The sequence below is a fragment of the Pocillopora damicornis genome, chromosome 5 (genome assembly GCF_964200805.1).
Source record: "Pocillopora damicornis chromosome 5, jaPocDami1.2, whole genome shotgun sequence".
Taxonomy (NCBI): domain Eukaryota; kingdom Metazoa; phylum Cnidaria; class Anthozoa; order Scleractinia; family Pocilloporidae; genus Pocillopora; species Pocillopora damicornis.
The window spans coordinates 17835322-17855108 of record NC_142674.1 but is presented as its reverse complement, the minus strand read 5'-3'; the positions used below and the strand labels follow the sequence as shown (position 1 = coordinate 17855108).

Sequence of the window (19787 nt, the reverse complement as noted above, 5' to 3'; positions counted from 1 at the left end):
AATTGCCACTCTGCCCGCTAAGACCACCGATTCCGCATGACCCTGCTGATCTGTACACAGGATTCCCGTTGTGTTCGTACTAGCGTCACACCCTGCATGCCGCTTTGTCAAATAATACAGACCTCCTCCACCTCCAGCTATTATCAAAGGCGTGTTGTATTTTCTGACAACGAATGTACTTCCACCACCGCCAGAACTCCAGTCATGATCTTCAGAGCCCCCTTCCTGTCCCACAAGGATACGCATGATCTCATCTTTAATCAGACTGAACGTTCCTATCATTCTCGCTCCTCTTCCTCGATCTTGAGCGCTATTGGGGTGTGAATCGTACCCTTCTACTGCTCCTATTGCTTCTATTCTGTAGTCACCAGTGTGAGACAGTACATTGTTGAATACCACTGGACAATGTAACTTGTCCGTCATGATCCTGACCTGTTTAGTGACTGCCCACCGTTGTTGGACCATATCTTCCCGTGGCACCGAGATTTGAGAACATCGCAGTGAATGCCGAAAAATGAAATGATTATAATAATTGTAATAAAAAATAGTAGTAAAAATCATTACATCATTAATGCCGTACTTGATGTGCTTGTTAATTCGTAGTCCGTTAAGAAAACATTCGATGCTCCGTTAAGGTTGTCGACATTGTCATTCATCTCTCACCTAGACAACTAGATGACACAATCACTAGCTTGAAGGATGTTACAAGAGGTAAGTACAATATTGGCTCTGAGTGCTCCTTACATATTTATGATATTAACGTAGAATCGTCTTTTCTGAAGGGTACCGAGTCTGTTATGAATGCCCACTTAACATGCATTTGTCCTAAAACTCGACAATGGAGGCAAAATAATCAGTCATGAATCCTAAAGGTATCATGAACCTTCGTGTTCAACCAAAACCATGAGAATATGATATTCTTTAGACCCTAGCTTTACCCTAACTTTGTACTCGTCAGTGATACAAAAATAAACATGTTGAAAAAAATTATGGATCATTAATCAGTGGGCGAAAAAAAAGAAACGGATGCCATGGATCTCATGTTAAAATGATTACGCTTCTAAACCTCAACTACAGATAATTGTTACAATGTTGCTTACAATTCTCGCAGTTTTCACCTATGGCTTTAGGTGGACACAGGCAAATGTATCTCTTGTCGGTGAATCCATTGAGACATGTTGCACCGTGGGCACAGGGGTTGCTAGAACACAGATTCTTGTGAGAAAACCAAAAAGAGCATTCTTGGTCTCCAATTTGAACACTAAGGGCCACTTATTTACACGAGGTCTAACCGAAACCGCGGTTTTACGCAAGCAGTGGACCTTAAAGACTCTTTATAGAGGGTTCATTGAATTAAATAAATAAATAAATGTTCTTCCACTAACAGCTTTCGGCCCTCTTGACGTTGTTCACAAAAACAAATGTTCAGATAAAAGATTCAGCTAAATTTAAGATGGTTGAGAGCGTGGTTTCGCTAAAACAACGACTACTTAACTTTGTTAAAATATCCGGCCACATGGCATCGATTCTCCTATAATCTTTTTCTTCGATCTCTATTCATCTATTTACATGGTAAATATTATTTCACCTGGGTAGCCCAGTAAAGGGATCCTTCCTGTGCTTTAAGATCTTCGGAATGCTGAATATGGTAAGAATCACTCAATTGACAGATCCTGAGTCCATTCTTGTCGGGTGGCCCGACGTTCACCGACACACAATTACTTTCCATCAGGCACTCGTATCTATAGTCACCGCTGAGTTCATTTCCTATTTTGAGTGTTATATTGAAGAAACGTAAAATGGTTTCCGTGTTTACATAGCCTGATGTAAACCCTTGGGAGGTTGGAAGAACACGAGATAAGCGTAGGAAACCACGACGTGAAAATGAAAGAGGAACGAAAACCGTGTTTACATACGCTCATGTAAAATGGTTTTATGGCCAATCAGAGCGCGCCTACTATTTGAATTATTTTATAATACCAAGTAAATGACCTTGGAGAGCGAATCCATTGTCTGGTCGTCCAAACCGTAGACTTCGACACCCGAGTCCTGCAAAAAGGGATATATAGGGAAAAAAAAGCAGAAAAGCAAAAAAACAAAATAAACGACGTGTCTCTTTCAAATCGCCACCCCATAGAGCTGATTCGAAATGAGCAAGGGCCACGTCGCTGAAAATCAGCACCGAACATGTTGCAAGAAAAACGATAACGAATAAAGAGTTCTTGCTTTCTGTCCAAGCTCTCCACGACCGTAACAAGAAACGTGGATCCATCGCGGCGTCTGATTTTGGTGACATGACCTCCTCATTGTATTCAGTATCGTCTTTAGCCAAGACTACGGAAACCAAATAGACTTCAATAGACATGGTCAAAATCAACGCAACCTTATGGACGGCTTGAAAAATGGGCGTTTGCGCGAAGCACCTGGGCCAAAAGATCATTGCGGAAGCGATAAATCCTAGAAAAGGACCGCGTACAATTTATGTTCTTCATGTACTGAGGGATGTTCATAACACACTTTCACGATTGCCGTTAAGTTACTAATTTGAAAAAACATCATGGACAAGGAAAGAACTCTCAAGACATTACAGGATTCCGTAGCTTGAATACGGAAACCATTCCACCAATCCGCGGCATCCGCGACCAGAATTACAACTTGGCAAGCGACATGAAGACCTAATAATATCCAGCACTTTTTGGTAAACCTGTATTTTTTTCCATCTTTGAAGCAGCTCAGTAACAATAGTCCGTTGAAAAAGATTGCGGCTAAATCCAGTACGAATATCAAAAGAGGAGTTGGCACTGCTAAATACATGATGCGAGAGCAAAATCCTTCCTTGGTTCGTGGTTGAATTGAGCTGTATTGACGTGTGTCTTGAGAGCGCGCAATTATCTTATCAGTATCGGGGAGGGCCAAGGGAGGTCTGAACAAGAACAGAAAAACATAGGAATGGTTACCCGTCCATGATTCTTATCTTACGCTTCTGATTTGTCAGAAACAAACGCAAAAAAAGTTTAAAAAAATAGCAAAATCTACGGCATTTTATGAAAAGTGTGAGGTACCACTGTCTGTAGAGTAGACCTTTTTGTTTAACACGTAAGTGGAGTTGATGGTATTTCAATAAACAGGCAGGCTCTGTTGCTATTTTCGGAGAGGTTTCTGTGTAACCTCTATGCTATTCTAAAACAAAGCATTAGTCCTAAAGGCAACTCTATTGTTTTCACCATAGTTTCTTTAACCAAAACGAAGTTTGGAGCTGAACGTACATCTTACCCACTTTCTGTCTTTCCTCTCTAATCAATTTTCGAACTGTTAAAAGAGAACTATGTTTCTAGAAACTAAATAATTCACATGTCCGCGTTCAAACAATTTATGAGATTCAAATTTAAAATTCTAATAAACGCCTAAACGTGATCGTTCCAAAGCTGCTTTCAATTGTGATGAAAATTCGATTTAGCGACGCTTTTTTCTTCTCAGGCTCTTTTTTAGGTTAATCCCTTGTCGAATTCCTGATCAGGAAAATGATTCTCTATTTTTAACTTAGCACGTTCAACATTTCTTTCTCCTAAGGTGACTATAAGTGTCCAAAACTTCTATTTTTCATCCTGCGCACTGAATTTATAATCAGTTAACTTGCGTGAATGGCGGTAGAACAACAGGAATCAAAGAGCGATTCAAACTGTTCCAAAATATGCCCTTTTTTTCTTTTCAATATTGCGACATGAAAAAGAGACAAAGTATTCAATCCTCAATTGAAGATAAATTTAAAGAAAAGTACTTGGGAAGTAAGCAAGAAATGATTTTAAGTCGAAGGTAAATCTTTGAACTGATAGATTATAAACAGTTTATAAGCTCCTGATTTGTTACATCGTCCTGAACGAGGAACGTACTAATAAGTCCCTTTGATATCGTTGACCTTCATGTCTCAGCTTAATAAATAAGCCTAGGAATATTCCCCTTCCGCCAGCTCTCCCAGAAAAATTGGAAATCACAGTTTAAAATACAGTATGTCGTGACAAGAGAGAATTCGAGGTTCGTGTTCTTTCGTCGTGACCGCATCAACATCACGGAAAGCTTGCGTTATGTAGCTTTTGTCACGCAAATTATCAAGTCACCTGATCACGGAGAGCCGGTTCATTTACGCTGTGTGCTTTGTGAGCTGTTAAGAAAATGGAAGGAATTTATTTCTTCCTCACTCTCTGTTCCTTTCTGAATTTAGCATCATCGCATCAAGCAGTTAAACACCTTTCCATGTCTGATTTGGCACCGTATGACTCTCCTCATGGACCCGAGCAGATTCACATTTCCTACGGAAATATTCCGAGTGAAATGACAATAATGTGGTCGACCTCGAATTCATCGGAGTTTGCCGGTTCGGTCGTCCTTTATGGCTTAGCGCCGAAGAATTATTCTCTTGAAGCAAAGGGAAAATTTGTTTTATTTACCGAAGGAAATCCAGATGGACTGAAATACATCCATCGCGTTGTTCTCCAGGTAAGAGCCACAGAAGTGTTTTAAAACAATGGTGACTTGATTCCCAATCGATCGATCATGGAACGTAATTTCAGTTTCGAAGCGGTTTTAAGTTTTAAGCGGCGTAAGTTTTCAGTTTTGAAGCGGTTTTCAAAAGCCTATGATGGTAACTGTTTTTAGTCACAAAGTATTGTACTAGCTCTGTCAGAAGGTTTTTTACAGTCAGTTAGTTTATTTCGTTAAGACTGACCTCAACAGGAAATGGACCAGTTGTTGACGATTCATCAAGCGATAGTTAATTGCATGAAGTAAAGAAGTGATTGGTGATCAAGTCACCAACATGTGATTTAAACCATTTTAGTACAAATATTGCTTCTTTGAAACAGCAGTTTTAAACATTCTGCTTGTGGCATGGTTCTGATCAGATTCAATATGAATGAGTATTCATTTAGAAGGCCGCAAAGAACATTGTGTAACTCGTACTTGAATTTGGCGAATTTATCAGGCTAGTGCTGGCTACGCATTGGTAATCCTATTTTCGGTTTTAAGAAGATTTATTACCAATGTCAATATAACAAGTAGTCAAATGAAAAAAAGGGGATGAGTTTCTAAAGAAACTGTGTTTGATCTGTGTAGCAAAGTTTGGTTTAACAACCGAGTGAATAATGTAAATTGGCCACCGTAAAGAGTTTCTCAGCTAAGAAACTCTTTACGGAGGCTAAGTTACAGTAATAACTCGTTTGATAAAACCGAAATACTCAGATCCTTCCTTACAAAATGGTTGTGTAGAGTAATGGTTGCGTTGACTAAAACTCCAGGTTAATCCTACACCAGAAAAAGTATCATTTTAGGTAAGGTATGGGTTGCACCTTGAATATTTTTGAAGGATTGTATTTACTGTTTAATAAAAATCTGTGTTCAGTTGTTCCCCAAATTTCCAGTCAGCGAAAACATTAATGGTGTTGTAATGCTAATTAGTGGGGCAAATTTTGAGAAAATTGAGCTAAACAATAGCACTAACAGCAGTAACTGACAGTGCTTGCCTGAAAAGCATTATTGATATAACCCTTTAACTCCCAAGATCTGATTGTTATTTTTCGCCTCTAGCTGTTACACATTTCCTTGTAACTTAGCTATGAGAACTTATTTCTAGATTAAGATGGTGGCTTCTACGCAATAAGTTGGATTATTCTCATTACCTGTTTGCTGAATAGTGTATGGATATTATAGGGAGAAGTTTCATGTTAATCACTTCTGGGAGTTAAATGGTTAACATGAGTGGAGGTCAGTTTTATTTTGTCCGACAATGTTGATGTTTTTACACAAATTATGTCAATACTTGAATGGGGAGCTAAATAACCCAGTCGTATGAAAAAGGTAGATAACAAGCCAATTTTTTGTCTACAGGTTTTAAGTTAGATTTTCCACTATTACCTCTCTTCAAGCTACCAACTAAATGCAGGCTTCATTTGCTTATCTTTTTTACACTAAACAGAATATAATGAACTGCCTCTGATTGAATAAAAGGAGTAGTGCAGTGGTTGAGCAAACTGTTAAATGGGATACAAAGCCATGATATCCTATCTTTGGAGAACATGAATATTAGCCATCGTGTACTTACTTTCTGGTGTACTCCAGCTTTCAATGTGTCAGAACATTTATAGTTACCTATAGTAATATAACCACTAGTGCAACCCTACTTGGTTGACTAACAGTTTTGGCATTTTACTCAGCAGAGTAGAAAAATCTTCTCAAGTAAGACCCATGTTGTAATTTAACAAATATTTCTTATTTCAGTAAATTACAATTATGGAACTTATTTTTGAACTTCCAAAGTTGATGTTTTGTCAATTCACATCACATGTTTGCTGAATGTTGTATTGAAATTGTTGTGTGGAATTTACGCGTTGATCATGATGATCATGATTATTTTCTTACATCTAATGTTGATATTTATTCATTTTTTCAGGGTTTAATTCCTGGGATGAAATACTCATACCGTGTACAAAGTGGTAGTAACATTAGTGATGGGTTTGAATTCACTGCTAAAAGAGATGATGAGGTAAGGTGCTATATTTCTCTTGAGCCCCCTCACTCTCAAGATCTCATTAGTAATTCTCCTTACTGAATGCCATTTGATTCTTATGATGTTATGGTGGAGAATTTGGTATTCGATCAACTTATAATCCCCTTATTGATGTTTTTCTTTATTCTCATTGCTTATCAATATTGATATTGTAAGGAGAAATTCTGTCTTGGTTACTCAAGAGAGGATTTATAAAAATAAGTAAACAAAGACAACTAAATAAAACTTTATCCTATTTGAATTGTCTTTCAAGAAATCTGAATGCCATGCAAGTAATTGACTCTATCCACACATGTTTGAAATGAGATTTTGTAATTTCTCTAAAACACTAACCAAACAAAATGTTTTGTGTGATTTGTCATTTCTGGTAAGGATAAACAACATTTTATTAAGAACATATGTAGGAAAAAAAACTGGTTGCAACAAAATAGTTTTGATTGGTGATTAGTGCATTTTTAGATTTTTTATGTGGCATGTCCAACCATTTAACAATGTGCCCCACTGAAAATATACATGTATTTCTGCCTTGTATCCTTGCAGCATAAATTTTTCAAGAATCTATGAAAAGTAGAAGAGAGGGTAGATGTGTTAGGGTAGATATGTTAGTGTGGCACTCATCAGAGCTCTAGGTGACTTATGGAATCCCTCTATCTGCCATTGTTGCCTGAACAATTGGAACAGGTATAACCAAGTTATGGCTGCTACAAAATAGTATAGCAAATGGCTTATAACCTTGTAATTACTGTTTGGCATGATTTCCTTTTGTTTGGCATTAAAACAGCCTCAAATTAGACAGTTGAAATTTTGAATTGATAATTCTCTCGATTGATTTGTTAAATAGGAAGAATACTTGACTTTTGATATCTACAGGCTTGAAAAGAAAATTTGTAAACATCATTTTGATAAGTGGCAATAGTTGCTGCTGCTTTGTATGAAACTTTTTTCCTTCCTCTCCCATCAGACCATTTTATTATGTATTATTTTTAATTATTATTATTTATGTAACCTTCATCAGTCAACAGATATGATAGTCAGAAAGCTTCTCCATGAAGATTTTAAAAAAATTGAGTCTCATTTGCAGTAAACATTTCTATTGTTTGTAACTATTTTAAGTGATAGTTCAGGCACTGTTCTTCAGCCATCACCAACAAAAAATTGAGAATTAGTACCAAACATTTGGAACCAACCCGCTTTCGATACTTGATGCAGAGAATGGAACGTAATGAATTGCCTAAGCTTTGGTTAACTTTTCATTTCTCACCACTAGTAAACTCTAGAATCATCCCTAAATGCATACCTTTTATTATTGTTATCATGAATTTTTTGGTGGTTTACTCATTTTTTATAAGATTGCATTACTTGTTTTATCATAACCATTACAATTTTCTCAAATGTAATTGGTGCATCAGCTGCTTTGTATATCACTAATCACTTTGAACAGTTGTAATTGATCAGTGTAATCGGACAGTTGCCTGTAATCGGACACCTGTGTTTGGACAGTCAAAGCAGCCAATCATACTAAGTCCGCTTAGCTAAATCCACCAATCACAGAATTGATCACAATGACCATAGCAACAATCACTTACTCTGAAAAAAAATTGGGAAATTTCCAAATTTTTTGCTTTAAACAGTGTTCCTACAGGAGATGTTGGTGTATTTTTTTTTCGCTTCGCGGTCGTCCGATTTTATTAATCACTCGTATGATTATAGACCGAACTGGACACCACACAATCCTTTCACCATTATTATAATTAGTAAAGTAGAAACTTTCGTGTGCGCTGTACTAACAACAGCAAAGTGACCTAAGTTTTGTTTTGAGGCGAATGGATATCTCTCTGTCGATTTCACGAGCACGTAAGTAACACCTTACCCAATCACGAGCGAGAGTTTTTATTTTACGAACATGTGTTTGTCAGTGACTTCGTAGCCACCTTGGTAACACATTTCGCTCAATTTGCTCGGCGACGATCGAGGCATTTAGGGCGTCGTCTCCAAGAATGTGTAAATGACAATCGACCCTGGCACTTCTTCCGTTGTCGCTTCCTCGTCTTGTTTGGTTGAACTTTTGCTTGCCATTCTCGTTGTCGCGAACGAAAGAGGTTTTTAATGCCTCTCCAAGAATTTGTAGTTCATTTCAAAACAGGGAAGAACCTCTGGCTCACTTTGAAAAACGCTATTGTTTGTTTCCAGCTCTTCAAAAGGTGATGATGGTTTTGAAAGCACTTTTGAATGACATTGTAGAAAACTTTGTTACAATATGACGATAGTTGTTATGAGCACGTACGATGCGAAACAACATCACTTAGCCTCCTTTTCAACTCGCAATTCCACGCTAAATCCTTTGCCTCGTTGACCAATCAGAATGCGAGATTTTATAATCGTGCCATTCCATTAGACATTTTTATGATAAAGTTTCGACGTAATGCTGAATATTTCTTTCAGACAAGTATGATTGTTTACGTAATTTGAACCGCAGCACTGTCTTCCAAAAAACAGTTGTTGACTTTGTTATTTGCTATTTGTTTCTGCCTTTCAAATGGAAAATTTAGTCTTAGTTTTAACCATTTCTCCGGTAGAGAATGCGTCAACTGATTTTTACTTTTCTTATAGATTATAGGCGAGAAATTTCGGTTTATAACGTTCCCCTTTTTCCCTGGGAACAGACGTAGACGATTAAAAGACAGCTCCGCGTCTCTTGGCAGTTTCGCGCGACCCTGGAAATTAATAATATATGTTGACATGTTCACATTCAACCCAAAATCAACGATAAACAATCCTCACGTTTGTGCAAATATGTTCTTTGTATGATGCAATCTTTCAATGCGGTTATACTTTCTCCAATCAGACCTCAAGTTCTGAGTGATACGAAGTGCTCGTATTTCAGTTCCCACGAACAGCTCAAGACATTAAGAGATCGCGCCATTTGAGTACCATAATTTTAGTGTTGTTTATTCGTAGTTTAACCGGATTTCCGAAAATTTATATGCAGTTCTGTTTGGAAAGTTAAAATTCAGTTCCGTTTGTAATAAAAACAAACCAGCTTTCAACTCGCAGATATATATTGATAACTAAACAATTTTACCCTTCAAAATTAGAAAGGGGCAAGGAACCAATCAGTTAGTTCTTCCTTTCTTCTTCGTCCTTTCAATTAGCATTTCATTTTACAAACGGGAGTGCTAATTGGAAGGACGGCACTGAATCTGAGAAAGCCTTTCTTTTACACGTGTAACAAGTAGTTAGAGCTAGGAATCGTTTGAGCAGCTGAACTTGCAACAAGTGCCATAAGGTTGAAGAAATTTGAGCTTTGTTAGGACTGGAAATAGCAGGAAAATAGCCCGGCACTCCGTTGTATTTAAACATTTCTCGCTCTTCGGCTTTAACTCGGTCTCGCCTAAATCGAGAATCTTTGTATCTCTTCTTGACAAACTTAGCAATTCAGTAAAAGTTGTCAGTTAATAGATTCGCAATTTTTGTAAGGCTCTTGGGGTGAGTATGGTACAATCAAAGCCCCCCTCCCCCCTCCCCTGAGGGAGGGAAATTGGGCTCAGTCGAAATAACGTGAGAAATTCAGCTTAGAAAGTGGCGTATAGTTTAGCGAAACTGGAGCCCTTTGAAACTACACCCAACACATATTAAAAAGTAATTAGAGGTGATGATAATTTTACCAATCTAATTTGCGAAGGGAACTTGATCAAGTTGGTACTAGACAACGATGGTGAAAGAAATTTGTTTCCACAATTTTTTGTCCTTTGCAGGATTGGTCGCCGCAGTTCTTGGTGTATGGAGACATGGGTCGAATTGGAGGAGCACCCAGTCTCAAACGGCTTATTATGGAAGCTAGGTCCGGACACAACACGGCCGCATTTCATGTTGGGGACTTCGCCTACGACCTTCAAACTGATGGAGGACTTGTAAGTAATGATGCAGCTTTTTCTATTCCTTCGATGTAATGTCCATAAGCACCCTAAACACGGTACAGTACACGATGCGAGTGGAATTCAAGCAATAGGAAATTGTCAGCTAAGGTCGGAGATTTTCTAATAAACTGTTTCAAACCAACACCATATGCCTGCCAAGGCGCTGAGGTATTAAATTATTCTAATTAAATGCTATTGTTTTGGATCTCTTTTTAGTTTTCCCTTCCTTTTAAATCTTGTCATCTCTTTCTATAATTTTTTCTTCGTTAACTTGATTTTTTCGGCTGATTTTGTCTTGTTTTGTGATAAACAGCAACAAAATGAACAATTAAAGGGGCAGATTCGGGTTGTAAATCTATAAATTGATACCCAATCGAGGCGCACTGATTAAGATCACTGTCATGAAAGTGTAGAGCAGCGGAAAACTGTCTGTCGTAGTTCAAAGCTTTCCTTGGCTACCGTTCATGTGGCTTGAAGCCTCAGTTTCAAGCCTTTCTCGGCAATTTCGTAGCCTGAGATCAGTATTTTCTCTCTTCGGTTTTTAGTTTGTGACACGCTAACTTGAAAATTCTTAGTCTCTCTCATTCTTTGCCTACCTCAGAATGGTGACGCTTTTATGAACAGAATTCAGGATATGGCCGCGTGGATTCCTTACATGACATGTGTTGGAAATCACGGTAAGAGTTTACTCTTGGTTCAGTAGGAAAACTTCTCAAATTGTAGATTGAAAGAGGCTTAGGAAAGTCATTTAAATTCATGATTTTTAATGGGAACGAACCTTGTCACCAATAGCCTGTTATGCAGGCGTCGTATCAGGATGGATTAGCGCGGTTATAAGCTTGCGATCGTTTTTCGGGTCGGCAATGTTTGCTTTAGAATTAGAGAGGATAGGAGAGTGGTGAAGGCGGGGAAAGATGAGACTGCCCTCTTTTAACCGTCGCTTACGCCCTTGTGACAAACTTCTTTCTCTCCCCTCCTCCCCTGTGAAATCAAAGCTCTAAAAATCAAAGATGGCAGCTATAGTTTTCACCAAGAAAACACTGAGCTCTCACTCGCCAAATTCACGCCTTCTCTGCAGTCTAAATCAGTCGTTATGAGATCTCTCTTAGTTTTTTCCTTTTGTTTCAGAGATTCCTTTCAACTTCAGTCATTACCGATACAGGTTTTCCATGCCGCAACTCCAGTGGCCCACCGAAATCGATAGAATGTGGTACAGCTTTGACGTCGCCAGAGCTCACTTCATCGCGTAAGTTTATCTCATATTTTACTTTACTTTTTGAACCCGTCAAGGTGAAGATCATGGAGTGGTTCGTGCGTTATGTGCCTCATAAAATTCAGCGCCGAAAAGACGACTGAGGTCGTTGTCAGGTCATGGAAAATTTCCTTTCTCATCAACCTCACCAGAATACTGAAACATGACAGCTTCTTGTTTTACGGACAGCCCCCTTCATTTCATGCGGTAGTCCCCCATCTTTATTTTTCCCCCTCTCCCTCCCCCCCCCCTCCCTCACCAGGCACAGCAACTTGTGCTGAGTTGGTAACTCTAAACCATAAATCAGTTTCATTGGATGGAATTCGAACGGACTTTATTTCTATTTTCTCTTGATTTTTTATTTCCATTTGTTTTTCTCACAGTTACTCATCTGAAGTATACTTCACCAACGGCTCCATTCAGGGTCAACTCGAGTGGTTAACCAACGACCTTAAAAACGCGAATCAGCCCGAGAACCGCGCTAAGCATCCTTGGATAATTGCATTTGGTCACAGACCAATGTACTGTTCAAATATTAATAGAGATGATTGTACCACGCTTCACTCTGTGGTTAGACACAGGTTGGTTGGCAAACAGTTTCCTTGTATGAAAGACCGACATGTACTTACCGTCCCCCTCCCCTTTTTTTTCCTCTGCGACATGTGAAATAACATTTTAGTACGAGGTCCCGGAAGTCCCGAATGCGATATGGTCTTTAGGCATGTTTTTTTCAAGATGTTGAAATCCTGACCCAGCTCCTTTTGAAAAGAATAATGGAAAGTTAAAACAGCTTAATCCAAACAAGCGGAAATGAAGGCTAAGGTTAGCGCAGAAGACAAGGGGCGTCGATGATATTGCTGACAGAACAGCGTGTGAATATGCCATGAATATATTACTGAAAATGAGAGAAAGTCTTCAGAGAGAGGTCATTAAAGAATCCTACAGCATAGAAGGTACAAAGTATGCGTGCAAAGAAAAAGCCTTTTGAAAAAAACGAAACGGTAAGCAAAGTATACGCGCAGGAACATCTAACGGGAAGCAAGCTTGGAAAACACATTGATCATGGCGACATCGGTGAACTTTTAAGGCATCAAATTGTCCCAAAAAAACAATTTTATGGGTCAAAAATTTCCCTTGCTTGACGTTGCTTAAGTTAATGTAATGCTCAATACTTCTACGATAAAAGAGAGCGAACAGTTAGATGATGAATTCAAACCAGTTTTTGTGTTTGTGTTTTTCTTTAGCTTAGAACCGTTATTTTTCCAGTACGGTGTAGACATTATCATCGAAGCGCATGAACACTCGTACGAACGCCTCTGGCCAGTGTTCAACGACATAGTAACAGCTTACAACTACAGCAATCCTAAGGCCCCAATCCACCTGATATCGGGCGCAGCGGGCTGCAATGAGGCTTATGGAATATGCGTGAGTCCCATGTTAGGACCTAGAGGTATGCAATATTTTGTTAGCTTATAGGGACTCATAAATGACTGCGTTTTCCTTGGTTGTGGATTTCCAAAATCAAGGGCGGTTTAAAATGTAATAGTTAGCACTATTGCCCTTCAAGAAAATCGAGGGTCGCCGCGCTAAATCTTCATAGTATAGTCTCGCTATCCAGAACTTAAGCCGCTGCTTCTTTTTGCGGTCGTAAATTTGTGGTTTATTTTAAAAAATTCCCATCCTTGGTACTTCACCGGCTCCACTGCAGTTTCCTAATAATAATATTATCTTAAAATATGCTTCGGTTTCTAAATTTAGAAAGAGTCTCATGCAATAAAACCGCTCGAGAAGCCGCTTTCTAATTATTAAAGGCATCACTTCAAGATCGTGTCAGGCTTTAGTCAAGAGCGTCTGGTTATTTGCGCTGCTAAGAGTCAAGATCTGAAATCCTTGTGAACCTTGTGGATCCAGCTAATACAGATTAGACGTAATACGTTTGGTAGAGTTTTTTTCTTGTTTGTTAAATTTAGGACGCGGCTATTTCGTTATTTAAAGAATAGTACTTTATCGCAGACTATCTTGCTTGTAAAACTTTACTTCGGAGAAGAATTACCACCTCAATAGTCTACATTCGACAAGAACTTTCGTCGATAAGCCGCAACCCCTCTGTATTCGTGGTTCTTCGAACGACCACCAGTACATTTAAAATGGTGGTCGTTTCACTTCAGAACAAAACGCCAGAATCAAGAAATGGCCCATTGTTCCGGGTCAACTTTCCAAACAAAAGTCCTGAGTAATTGGTAGTCCTGAGGGACTTTGGCCGAAGGGAGGCGGAAAAGCTCGTAACTGATCGAGAAAATTATCGGAGTGACAATTTTGCTGCACTGGGGGAGAGGGTAGTGTAAATATGCACCAGTAAAATCAATCTCCATCGGTGTACCCAGGGGTAGACTTAACCCTCGTTTAGCGCATCGAGCCAAAGGTTCGCAAATTAGGCGATTAAAGACCTTGTTTTTGGCGCACAGCTGTTTTCAAACGAGGCGCTCATCATTTTTAGAACCAGCATGTTTACCTAACACGAGGATCCTTCTTTGCAAAAGCGCCGAATTCGTGTAACTATGTTGATGATACAAGATATAATGATCAAAGGAATGATTTCTAGTTTTCGCCAGAGCATGTATTTGAGTTATTTTCGTTTTCAATCAAACGCGTGGCAAGATGAGGGTGTGATATTTTTTCTCTCACAAGTCTCACAGTGGAGAAGGTGCGAGTTTTTTTTATTTATCTTTTGCAAAAAAAAGCCGGTCCTGCTTAAAAGTAAATCTCTCTCATTACCAACTATCAGAGTTTTACAGCGGATTTTAACAATCTTTGTTAAAAGTAAGGAGCTGTCAACAGCTTCTCCAAATTTTTGTAGAGAGCAGGCGCTGGCGCACAGCTGTGTTCTAACGAAGCGCTTACTTTCTGGAACCAACAAGTCTACTTAAGAAGAGGATTCCTGTTTTACAAAAGCACAGAATTCTTGCAACGATGTTGATGACACATGATGTACTGATCGAGGAAATTATCTATAGTTTTTGAGAGAACATCTATTTTGAGTTATTCTCGTTTTCAGTTAAACGCGCAGCAAGACGAGAGTGTGATATTTTAATCAGAAGTCTCACAGTTACGAATTTTTTGGTTTGTTCAAACTATGGTTTGTTCTATATTCTCTATCGGAGAAAAAAAAGCAGGTGTTGCTTGAGCTTACATAGTTTTACGACGGATTCTAACAGTCTTTATTAAAATTATAAAGCTATCAACAGTTTTCCCAAATATTCCCTTTGTAGAAAGCGGACGTTAGGACTTTATGTTTGTTCTCAATCAACCGAGGCGGCATTTAACGAATCAAGGGGTGTGATTTTTTTCGCGTGTTAAGTTTTTGCTGGGCTTATGCATTTACGCTAAGGTAAGCAAATTATGGGAGGCGATTGCGCAGCGCTTTATGCAAACTAAGAAAATAGGATAACTTTCGTAGCGCGAGATTCGATTGCCCTAAAATTTGGTAGATGAATCTGACAGCGTCGGTGATGTGATTGAATACACGTAACCTGCTGAGCAAAAAATAAAGGAAGAAACTAGCAGAACATGACTATGCGAAAAAAATCTCACCTCCTGCTATCACACAAAAGGATGAATAGGTATCAATTAGATGTCGGTTTGTGTAAACACAAAAAAATTGTGGGAGGAGATTATTAAGTTTTTCTTGCTTACGAAGCGCGAAATTTAAATATACTCGGATTGAATAGTCGAGCCAAATGGGAGAAATTGACGAGCGTGTGCGACTATTTCCACTCGCCATTGTTTTTTTTAACTCCTTTCGTTGAATTGAAATGCGGAAAGAGAAAGATACCCGTAAAAATACATGAATTAACGACGCGTGAGGCTTCGGACGTTATTACCAGGTTTAAATCACACGCTAGAGGAAGGAGAATATGAACCTTTTTGTGCACGTCAGGAACAAAATCTCATTCACGCAGCGCGAAATTTAAATACCCGCACATTAAACAATCGAGCAAATGACGATAGTCTCCTACATGATTCAACCACGTGGTAGGCTTCGGTCGTTAATACCAGGTTACACATGCTCTCATCACCTTTGTATCGCACAGTGAGCCTCTAAATGAATATATCTTTCGCCAGTTTTAAGCAATGTAAAGGAAAAAACGGTGACATTTCGTTACTTCAGATACGAAAGCTACAGTCGTCCCACCATCCACCCCACCGTGACTATTTGCATCCTAAAAAATCTACCAGAATCACCCCCACGGGGAGGATTTGTCGTATCATCAGTTTTGCCGATGGTTTAAATCTGCCGCTCGTATGATAATCGGAAATTTTGAAAAATCCCGCGTGTATTTTAAAGCTGTTTCCGCCATTGTTCCAAGGTAGCCATATACGGTCATTGTAATCGTTAAACAAAGCCTGCTCAACTTTCAGCTGATCCGCTTTTCTTGAGACGTTGATATCCACTTGTGCAGATTTTTGACGTTGGAGGTCCATTTTTGGTCAAGAAATAGTTTAATCTTTCTTGACGAGGAAATCAACAGTTCGCTGAGTTCTGCCTCTAGTTTTTTTTTTCAAGAAATAAACTCAGCAGAAGGCATCTGGAACGTCATTTCGCGATTTGCTAAAGCTCTAGCAAAAAGGAGTGACAGAGCGTCCTTTGTTGAAGATACCATGCGCCTGGTTGGCTCTCAACCTCTGTAGAATTTTGGGAGAAGTGACTTTAAAAGGTGTGGGATAACTTATTCCAGAAAAGAATCGGCGGCGTCTGCATTTGGAAATGCTGGACAGAGGAAGTATCTTAGCAATCTTACCGTTCACTTGGTCACCACACCTTCCGTTTATTGGCAAATTAATCTTCCGTGCAGTGGGGGTCTGGTGCCAGCATTCGTTTACCTTCAAAACTGCATCGTACTGTGTTTTCTGTTCTAGATTTGTAGGAAAGTACAAGATATCGATGAAGTCCCGAGAAAATCTATATTTATCATCATGGATTCTGGATTAGCTGAACCACTCGCAGGACAACGTGCTGATTTTAAAACAGATTAGAACTGGCACTATTTTTGTTTTGTTTGTTTGTTTGTTTGTTTTTTGAGCAATTTTATACATTTTGTAAATATGTTTGTGATTTCATTTTGACTCCAGTCTCAGCCTTAATTTCAGTTTGAATTATGGGTCAACTGTTAACTATAATCGACGCATTTAACGTAACTCAATCTTAAGAAGATGTCTACTCCTTGTTCAATATCAAAACAAAAAAATATCCTTTCTCTATTTTACACAATTGTCCGAGTTAACGTGACTATGGAATGAAAAAAAGGTTGCAAGGTGAATTCCTTTCTTAGCAGATCACCACTGCTTGCTTCTCGAGGCTTTCCTAATTTTTATATTTCTAGATAACATTAACTGATTTTTTATCATCATAGTGCCTTAAGGGTCTACGTCGTAGATTGTTCCACTTGAAAATTGTAAATTTCGGTGCATGGTCCTCGCTCATCTTCCCTCTCTAACATAATGAAATGTCCCGGCGTAGATTTTTTTAAATAGATTACAAGTGTTAATCGTCGTCTTTTGTCAGGTCCCTGGTCTGCCTTCCGCGAGTGGTTCCCGGGCAATGCTGGTTACGGTAAACTGAGGATTGAGAACTCAACTCATGTGTACTGGGAACAAATTAAGGCTTATGATGGTTCGGTTACAGACAGTATATGGATAAAACAGGAACACCACGGACCTTTCAAACCCCTGGATCCGTGGTTATAGTAGGAGACAGAGGGTAACAGCACAAAGTACAGGACACTAAATTTAACTTAGAATTTCGCTGACACGCTACTTTACGAGGAATCATTCAATATGAAGTTTAATTCAGCGCCTCCATAATCAATGGAACTCAAAATGTTATCTATTCCAAAACATACAATATAACTTTTATATTTTTAGCACTCTCTAACTGCTTTTAACATGATTTTTGATAGATTTCGAAGTTTCTGTTCTTTAAAAATGTTCGCACTGAATGTAATAAAATTTAACCAGTATCATATTGAACTGGAGCTCATAAAGTCATCTGGAGGGTGTCAGATTGAACGAAAAATATTTCATATTTAAGACTGTAATCTCAAACTGCTACGATCATGTACGGGACTCTTATTGTAAGAATTGAATTTTGAATACATTTAATATTCTTTTTCGGCTTTGTATATATATGTAACCACCATCCCATCGCCTTAGTGCACTCTTGTGCGGGCGTTTGATATTTTAGATATGTAAGACGCGATGCTTTACTTCGATGTGTGTTGGTAGGTCGAAGGGGAGCAAAGTCATTTGACGGGGGAACTAATAGTTAATAAACACGGAAAAACTTTGCTTAGTTAGAGCTAAGAAGCCGTCTTTATTAAACTAAAGAACAGAACTCATTTCAAATGCCGCCACGAGAATAAGTTTTACTTAGCAAATTTCACAAGCCGCCAACAATAGCTCTATAGAATCTTTATTTCACACATAGATCAGATCATCACACTACTGAATTAATTAGCTACTTATCTAATTTGTATCTAAGGAGGTATGTTCTTCATTGAATAAAGTTCTGTCTGACGAGCGCCTAGGCGCGAGACTCAGAGTCACAGAGAATCAATGCGTCCTCTTTAATTCTTTGACTTATGTATATATATATATATGTGTGTGTGTGTGTTTCTTTTTTTTTTTTTTTCAACAAACGCAAAAAGACAGCGATGAGTGCCATTTCTAATCTTACTCAGAATTATGTTGTTTGGAGCACTCACTTCCAGGGATTCTTAGAATTGCCTTTGTCGTTGGTCTCGACTCGGGTGACGAAATTTTGAAATAATCAGAGTAGCACTCATCACTTTCTGATTGGCTGTACTCGTGAAAAATTAGTGAATATGTAAAACTGCGTGCGTAAATCTAAAAGCAAGTTTTAAAATTTGAAAGTTTAACCGATTTTTTGTTCCAATGATGTGAATTGTATAATGGTTTTGCTACAGAACTGAATGCCATGTAGAACGATACATTCACTGATTTTTTTCTTCAGTCATAGAAGTTAACTGCCTTAAGCAAACCAATCTTTGACTAGCTGATTGCTCCAAGATATAATTGCTATTTAAGGACTCTCACCTTTCATTTGCAACCTTACAAAATGTAACCCACCAAATATAGCAGGATTGCTTGTGCTGTATATGAGAATATTCATTGTCTATGCATCTGGATCAAACTTGCTTAGTTTAGTTCTTGAACGCTATATCGCTGTGGTGAAACCTTTGAAGTATTTGACTTTTATAACGCGCCGCGGAGTCACTCAGATGGTTGTTATTTCTTGGGGAATTCCTCGTTAAATGATTGTCGTAGCAGTGTGGATCGACAGAATACTAAACGCCGAAGAAGTTCCATCGATGTTTTCCTTCTTATTATCAGCTTATCATTTATGTCTTTCTATGTTATCCTTTGTGCTGTTTTCCTTTTTTGCGTTTTGTCTACGTTGCGTCGAGGTCAAAGTGTAGTGAAACAGCTGCAGCATAACGTCCTCAACCAGCGGATCAAAATTAAAACTCAAAGCAAATCGAAGAGATCAAAGCTTATAATGATCTAGAAAAGAAGGGAGAAATAAAATTGATTTGCCTGAAAGCAGTAGAGAGATGGTAGATAAGTCTCCGCGTAAAATGACTAAAAGTGCCGCCCAAAATGCTGTTGAATATTTATGTGATACTCCCCTAAGTAATAAATGTCAGAAATCTACGCAAAAAGGAGAGCATTTTTTCTGCCTTGTTTTCTTTAGTATTTGAACACCAAGTAAAATTTCCTTGTTGTTAAAGAAGAAAAAATAAACCTCCTTGTTAACAAAGCTGATATTTTTCTGGCAATGGATTCAGTAATGGATTCAGTAATCAGGGAGATTTACAAGAATTATTTAACGAATAGAGAAGCCTTGCCTGTGCTCTTTTCTGTTGTAAAGCGCTAAGAAGCAGCTAGTGCACGAAAGAAGTGTAACGAGAAAACTTGTCTCGCTTTTTTCCTCACATCTCGACGAAAAAAGCTAGTGAGAAGTTCAGGAGATGGCCAGACA

The 19787-nt window shown here is 38.5% G+C and overlaps 1 protein-coding gene and 1 pseudogene across 1 annotated transcript; one reads left to right on the top strand and one right to left on the bottom strand.

The window, feature by feature from the left end:
* Positions 1 to 1793: 1793 nt before the first annotated feature.
* On the bottom strand, positions 1794 to 2814 carry LOC149045726 (uncharacterized; annotated as a pseudogene).
* A 1298-nt stretch (positions 2815 to 4112) lies between these two features.
* LOC113671288 (acid phosphatase type 7) lies at positions 4113 to 18337 on the top strand. The gene is made up of 8 exons (XM_089207102.1): positions 4113 to 4494; positions 6443 to 6535; positions 10315 to 10470; positions 11078 to 11153; positions 11605 to 11722; positions 12112 to 12309; positions 12973 to 13178; positions 17292 to 18337. Exons 1-8 carry the CDS (start codon positions 4171 to 4173, stop codon positions 17471 to 17473), a joined length of 1353 nt encoding a protein of 450 aa, XP_089063228.1. The 5' UTR covers positions 4113 to 4170; the 3' UTR covers positions 17474 to 18337.
* Positions 18338 to 19787: the final 1450 nt, after the last annotated feature.

Bases quoted from the DNA above. Each gene is read 5' to 3' on its own strand.
- LOC113671288 (XM_089207102.1), top strand. From the start codon at position 4,171: ATGGAAGGAATTTATTTCTTCCTCACTCTCTGTTCCTTTCTGAATTTA. The intron at 4,495-6,442 runs GTAAGAGCCACA...TCATTTTTTCAG, and splicing joins TCCATCGCGTTGTTCTCCAG to GGTTTAATTCCTGGGATGAA. The intron at 13,179-17,291 runs GTATGCAATATT...GTCTTTTGTCAG, and splicing joins TCCCATGTTAGGACCTAGAG to GTCCCTGGTCTGCCTTCCGC.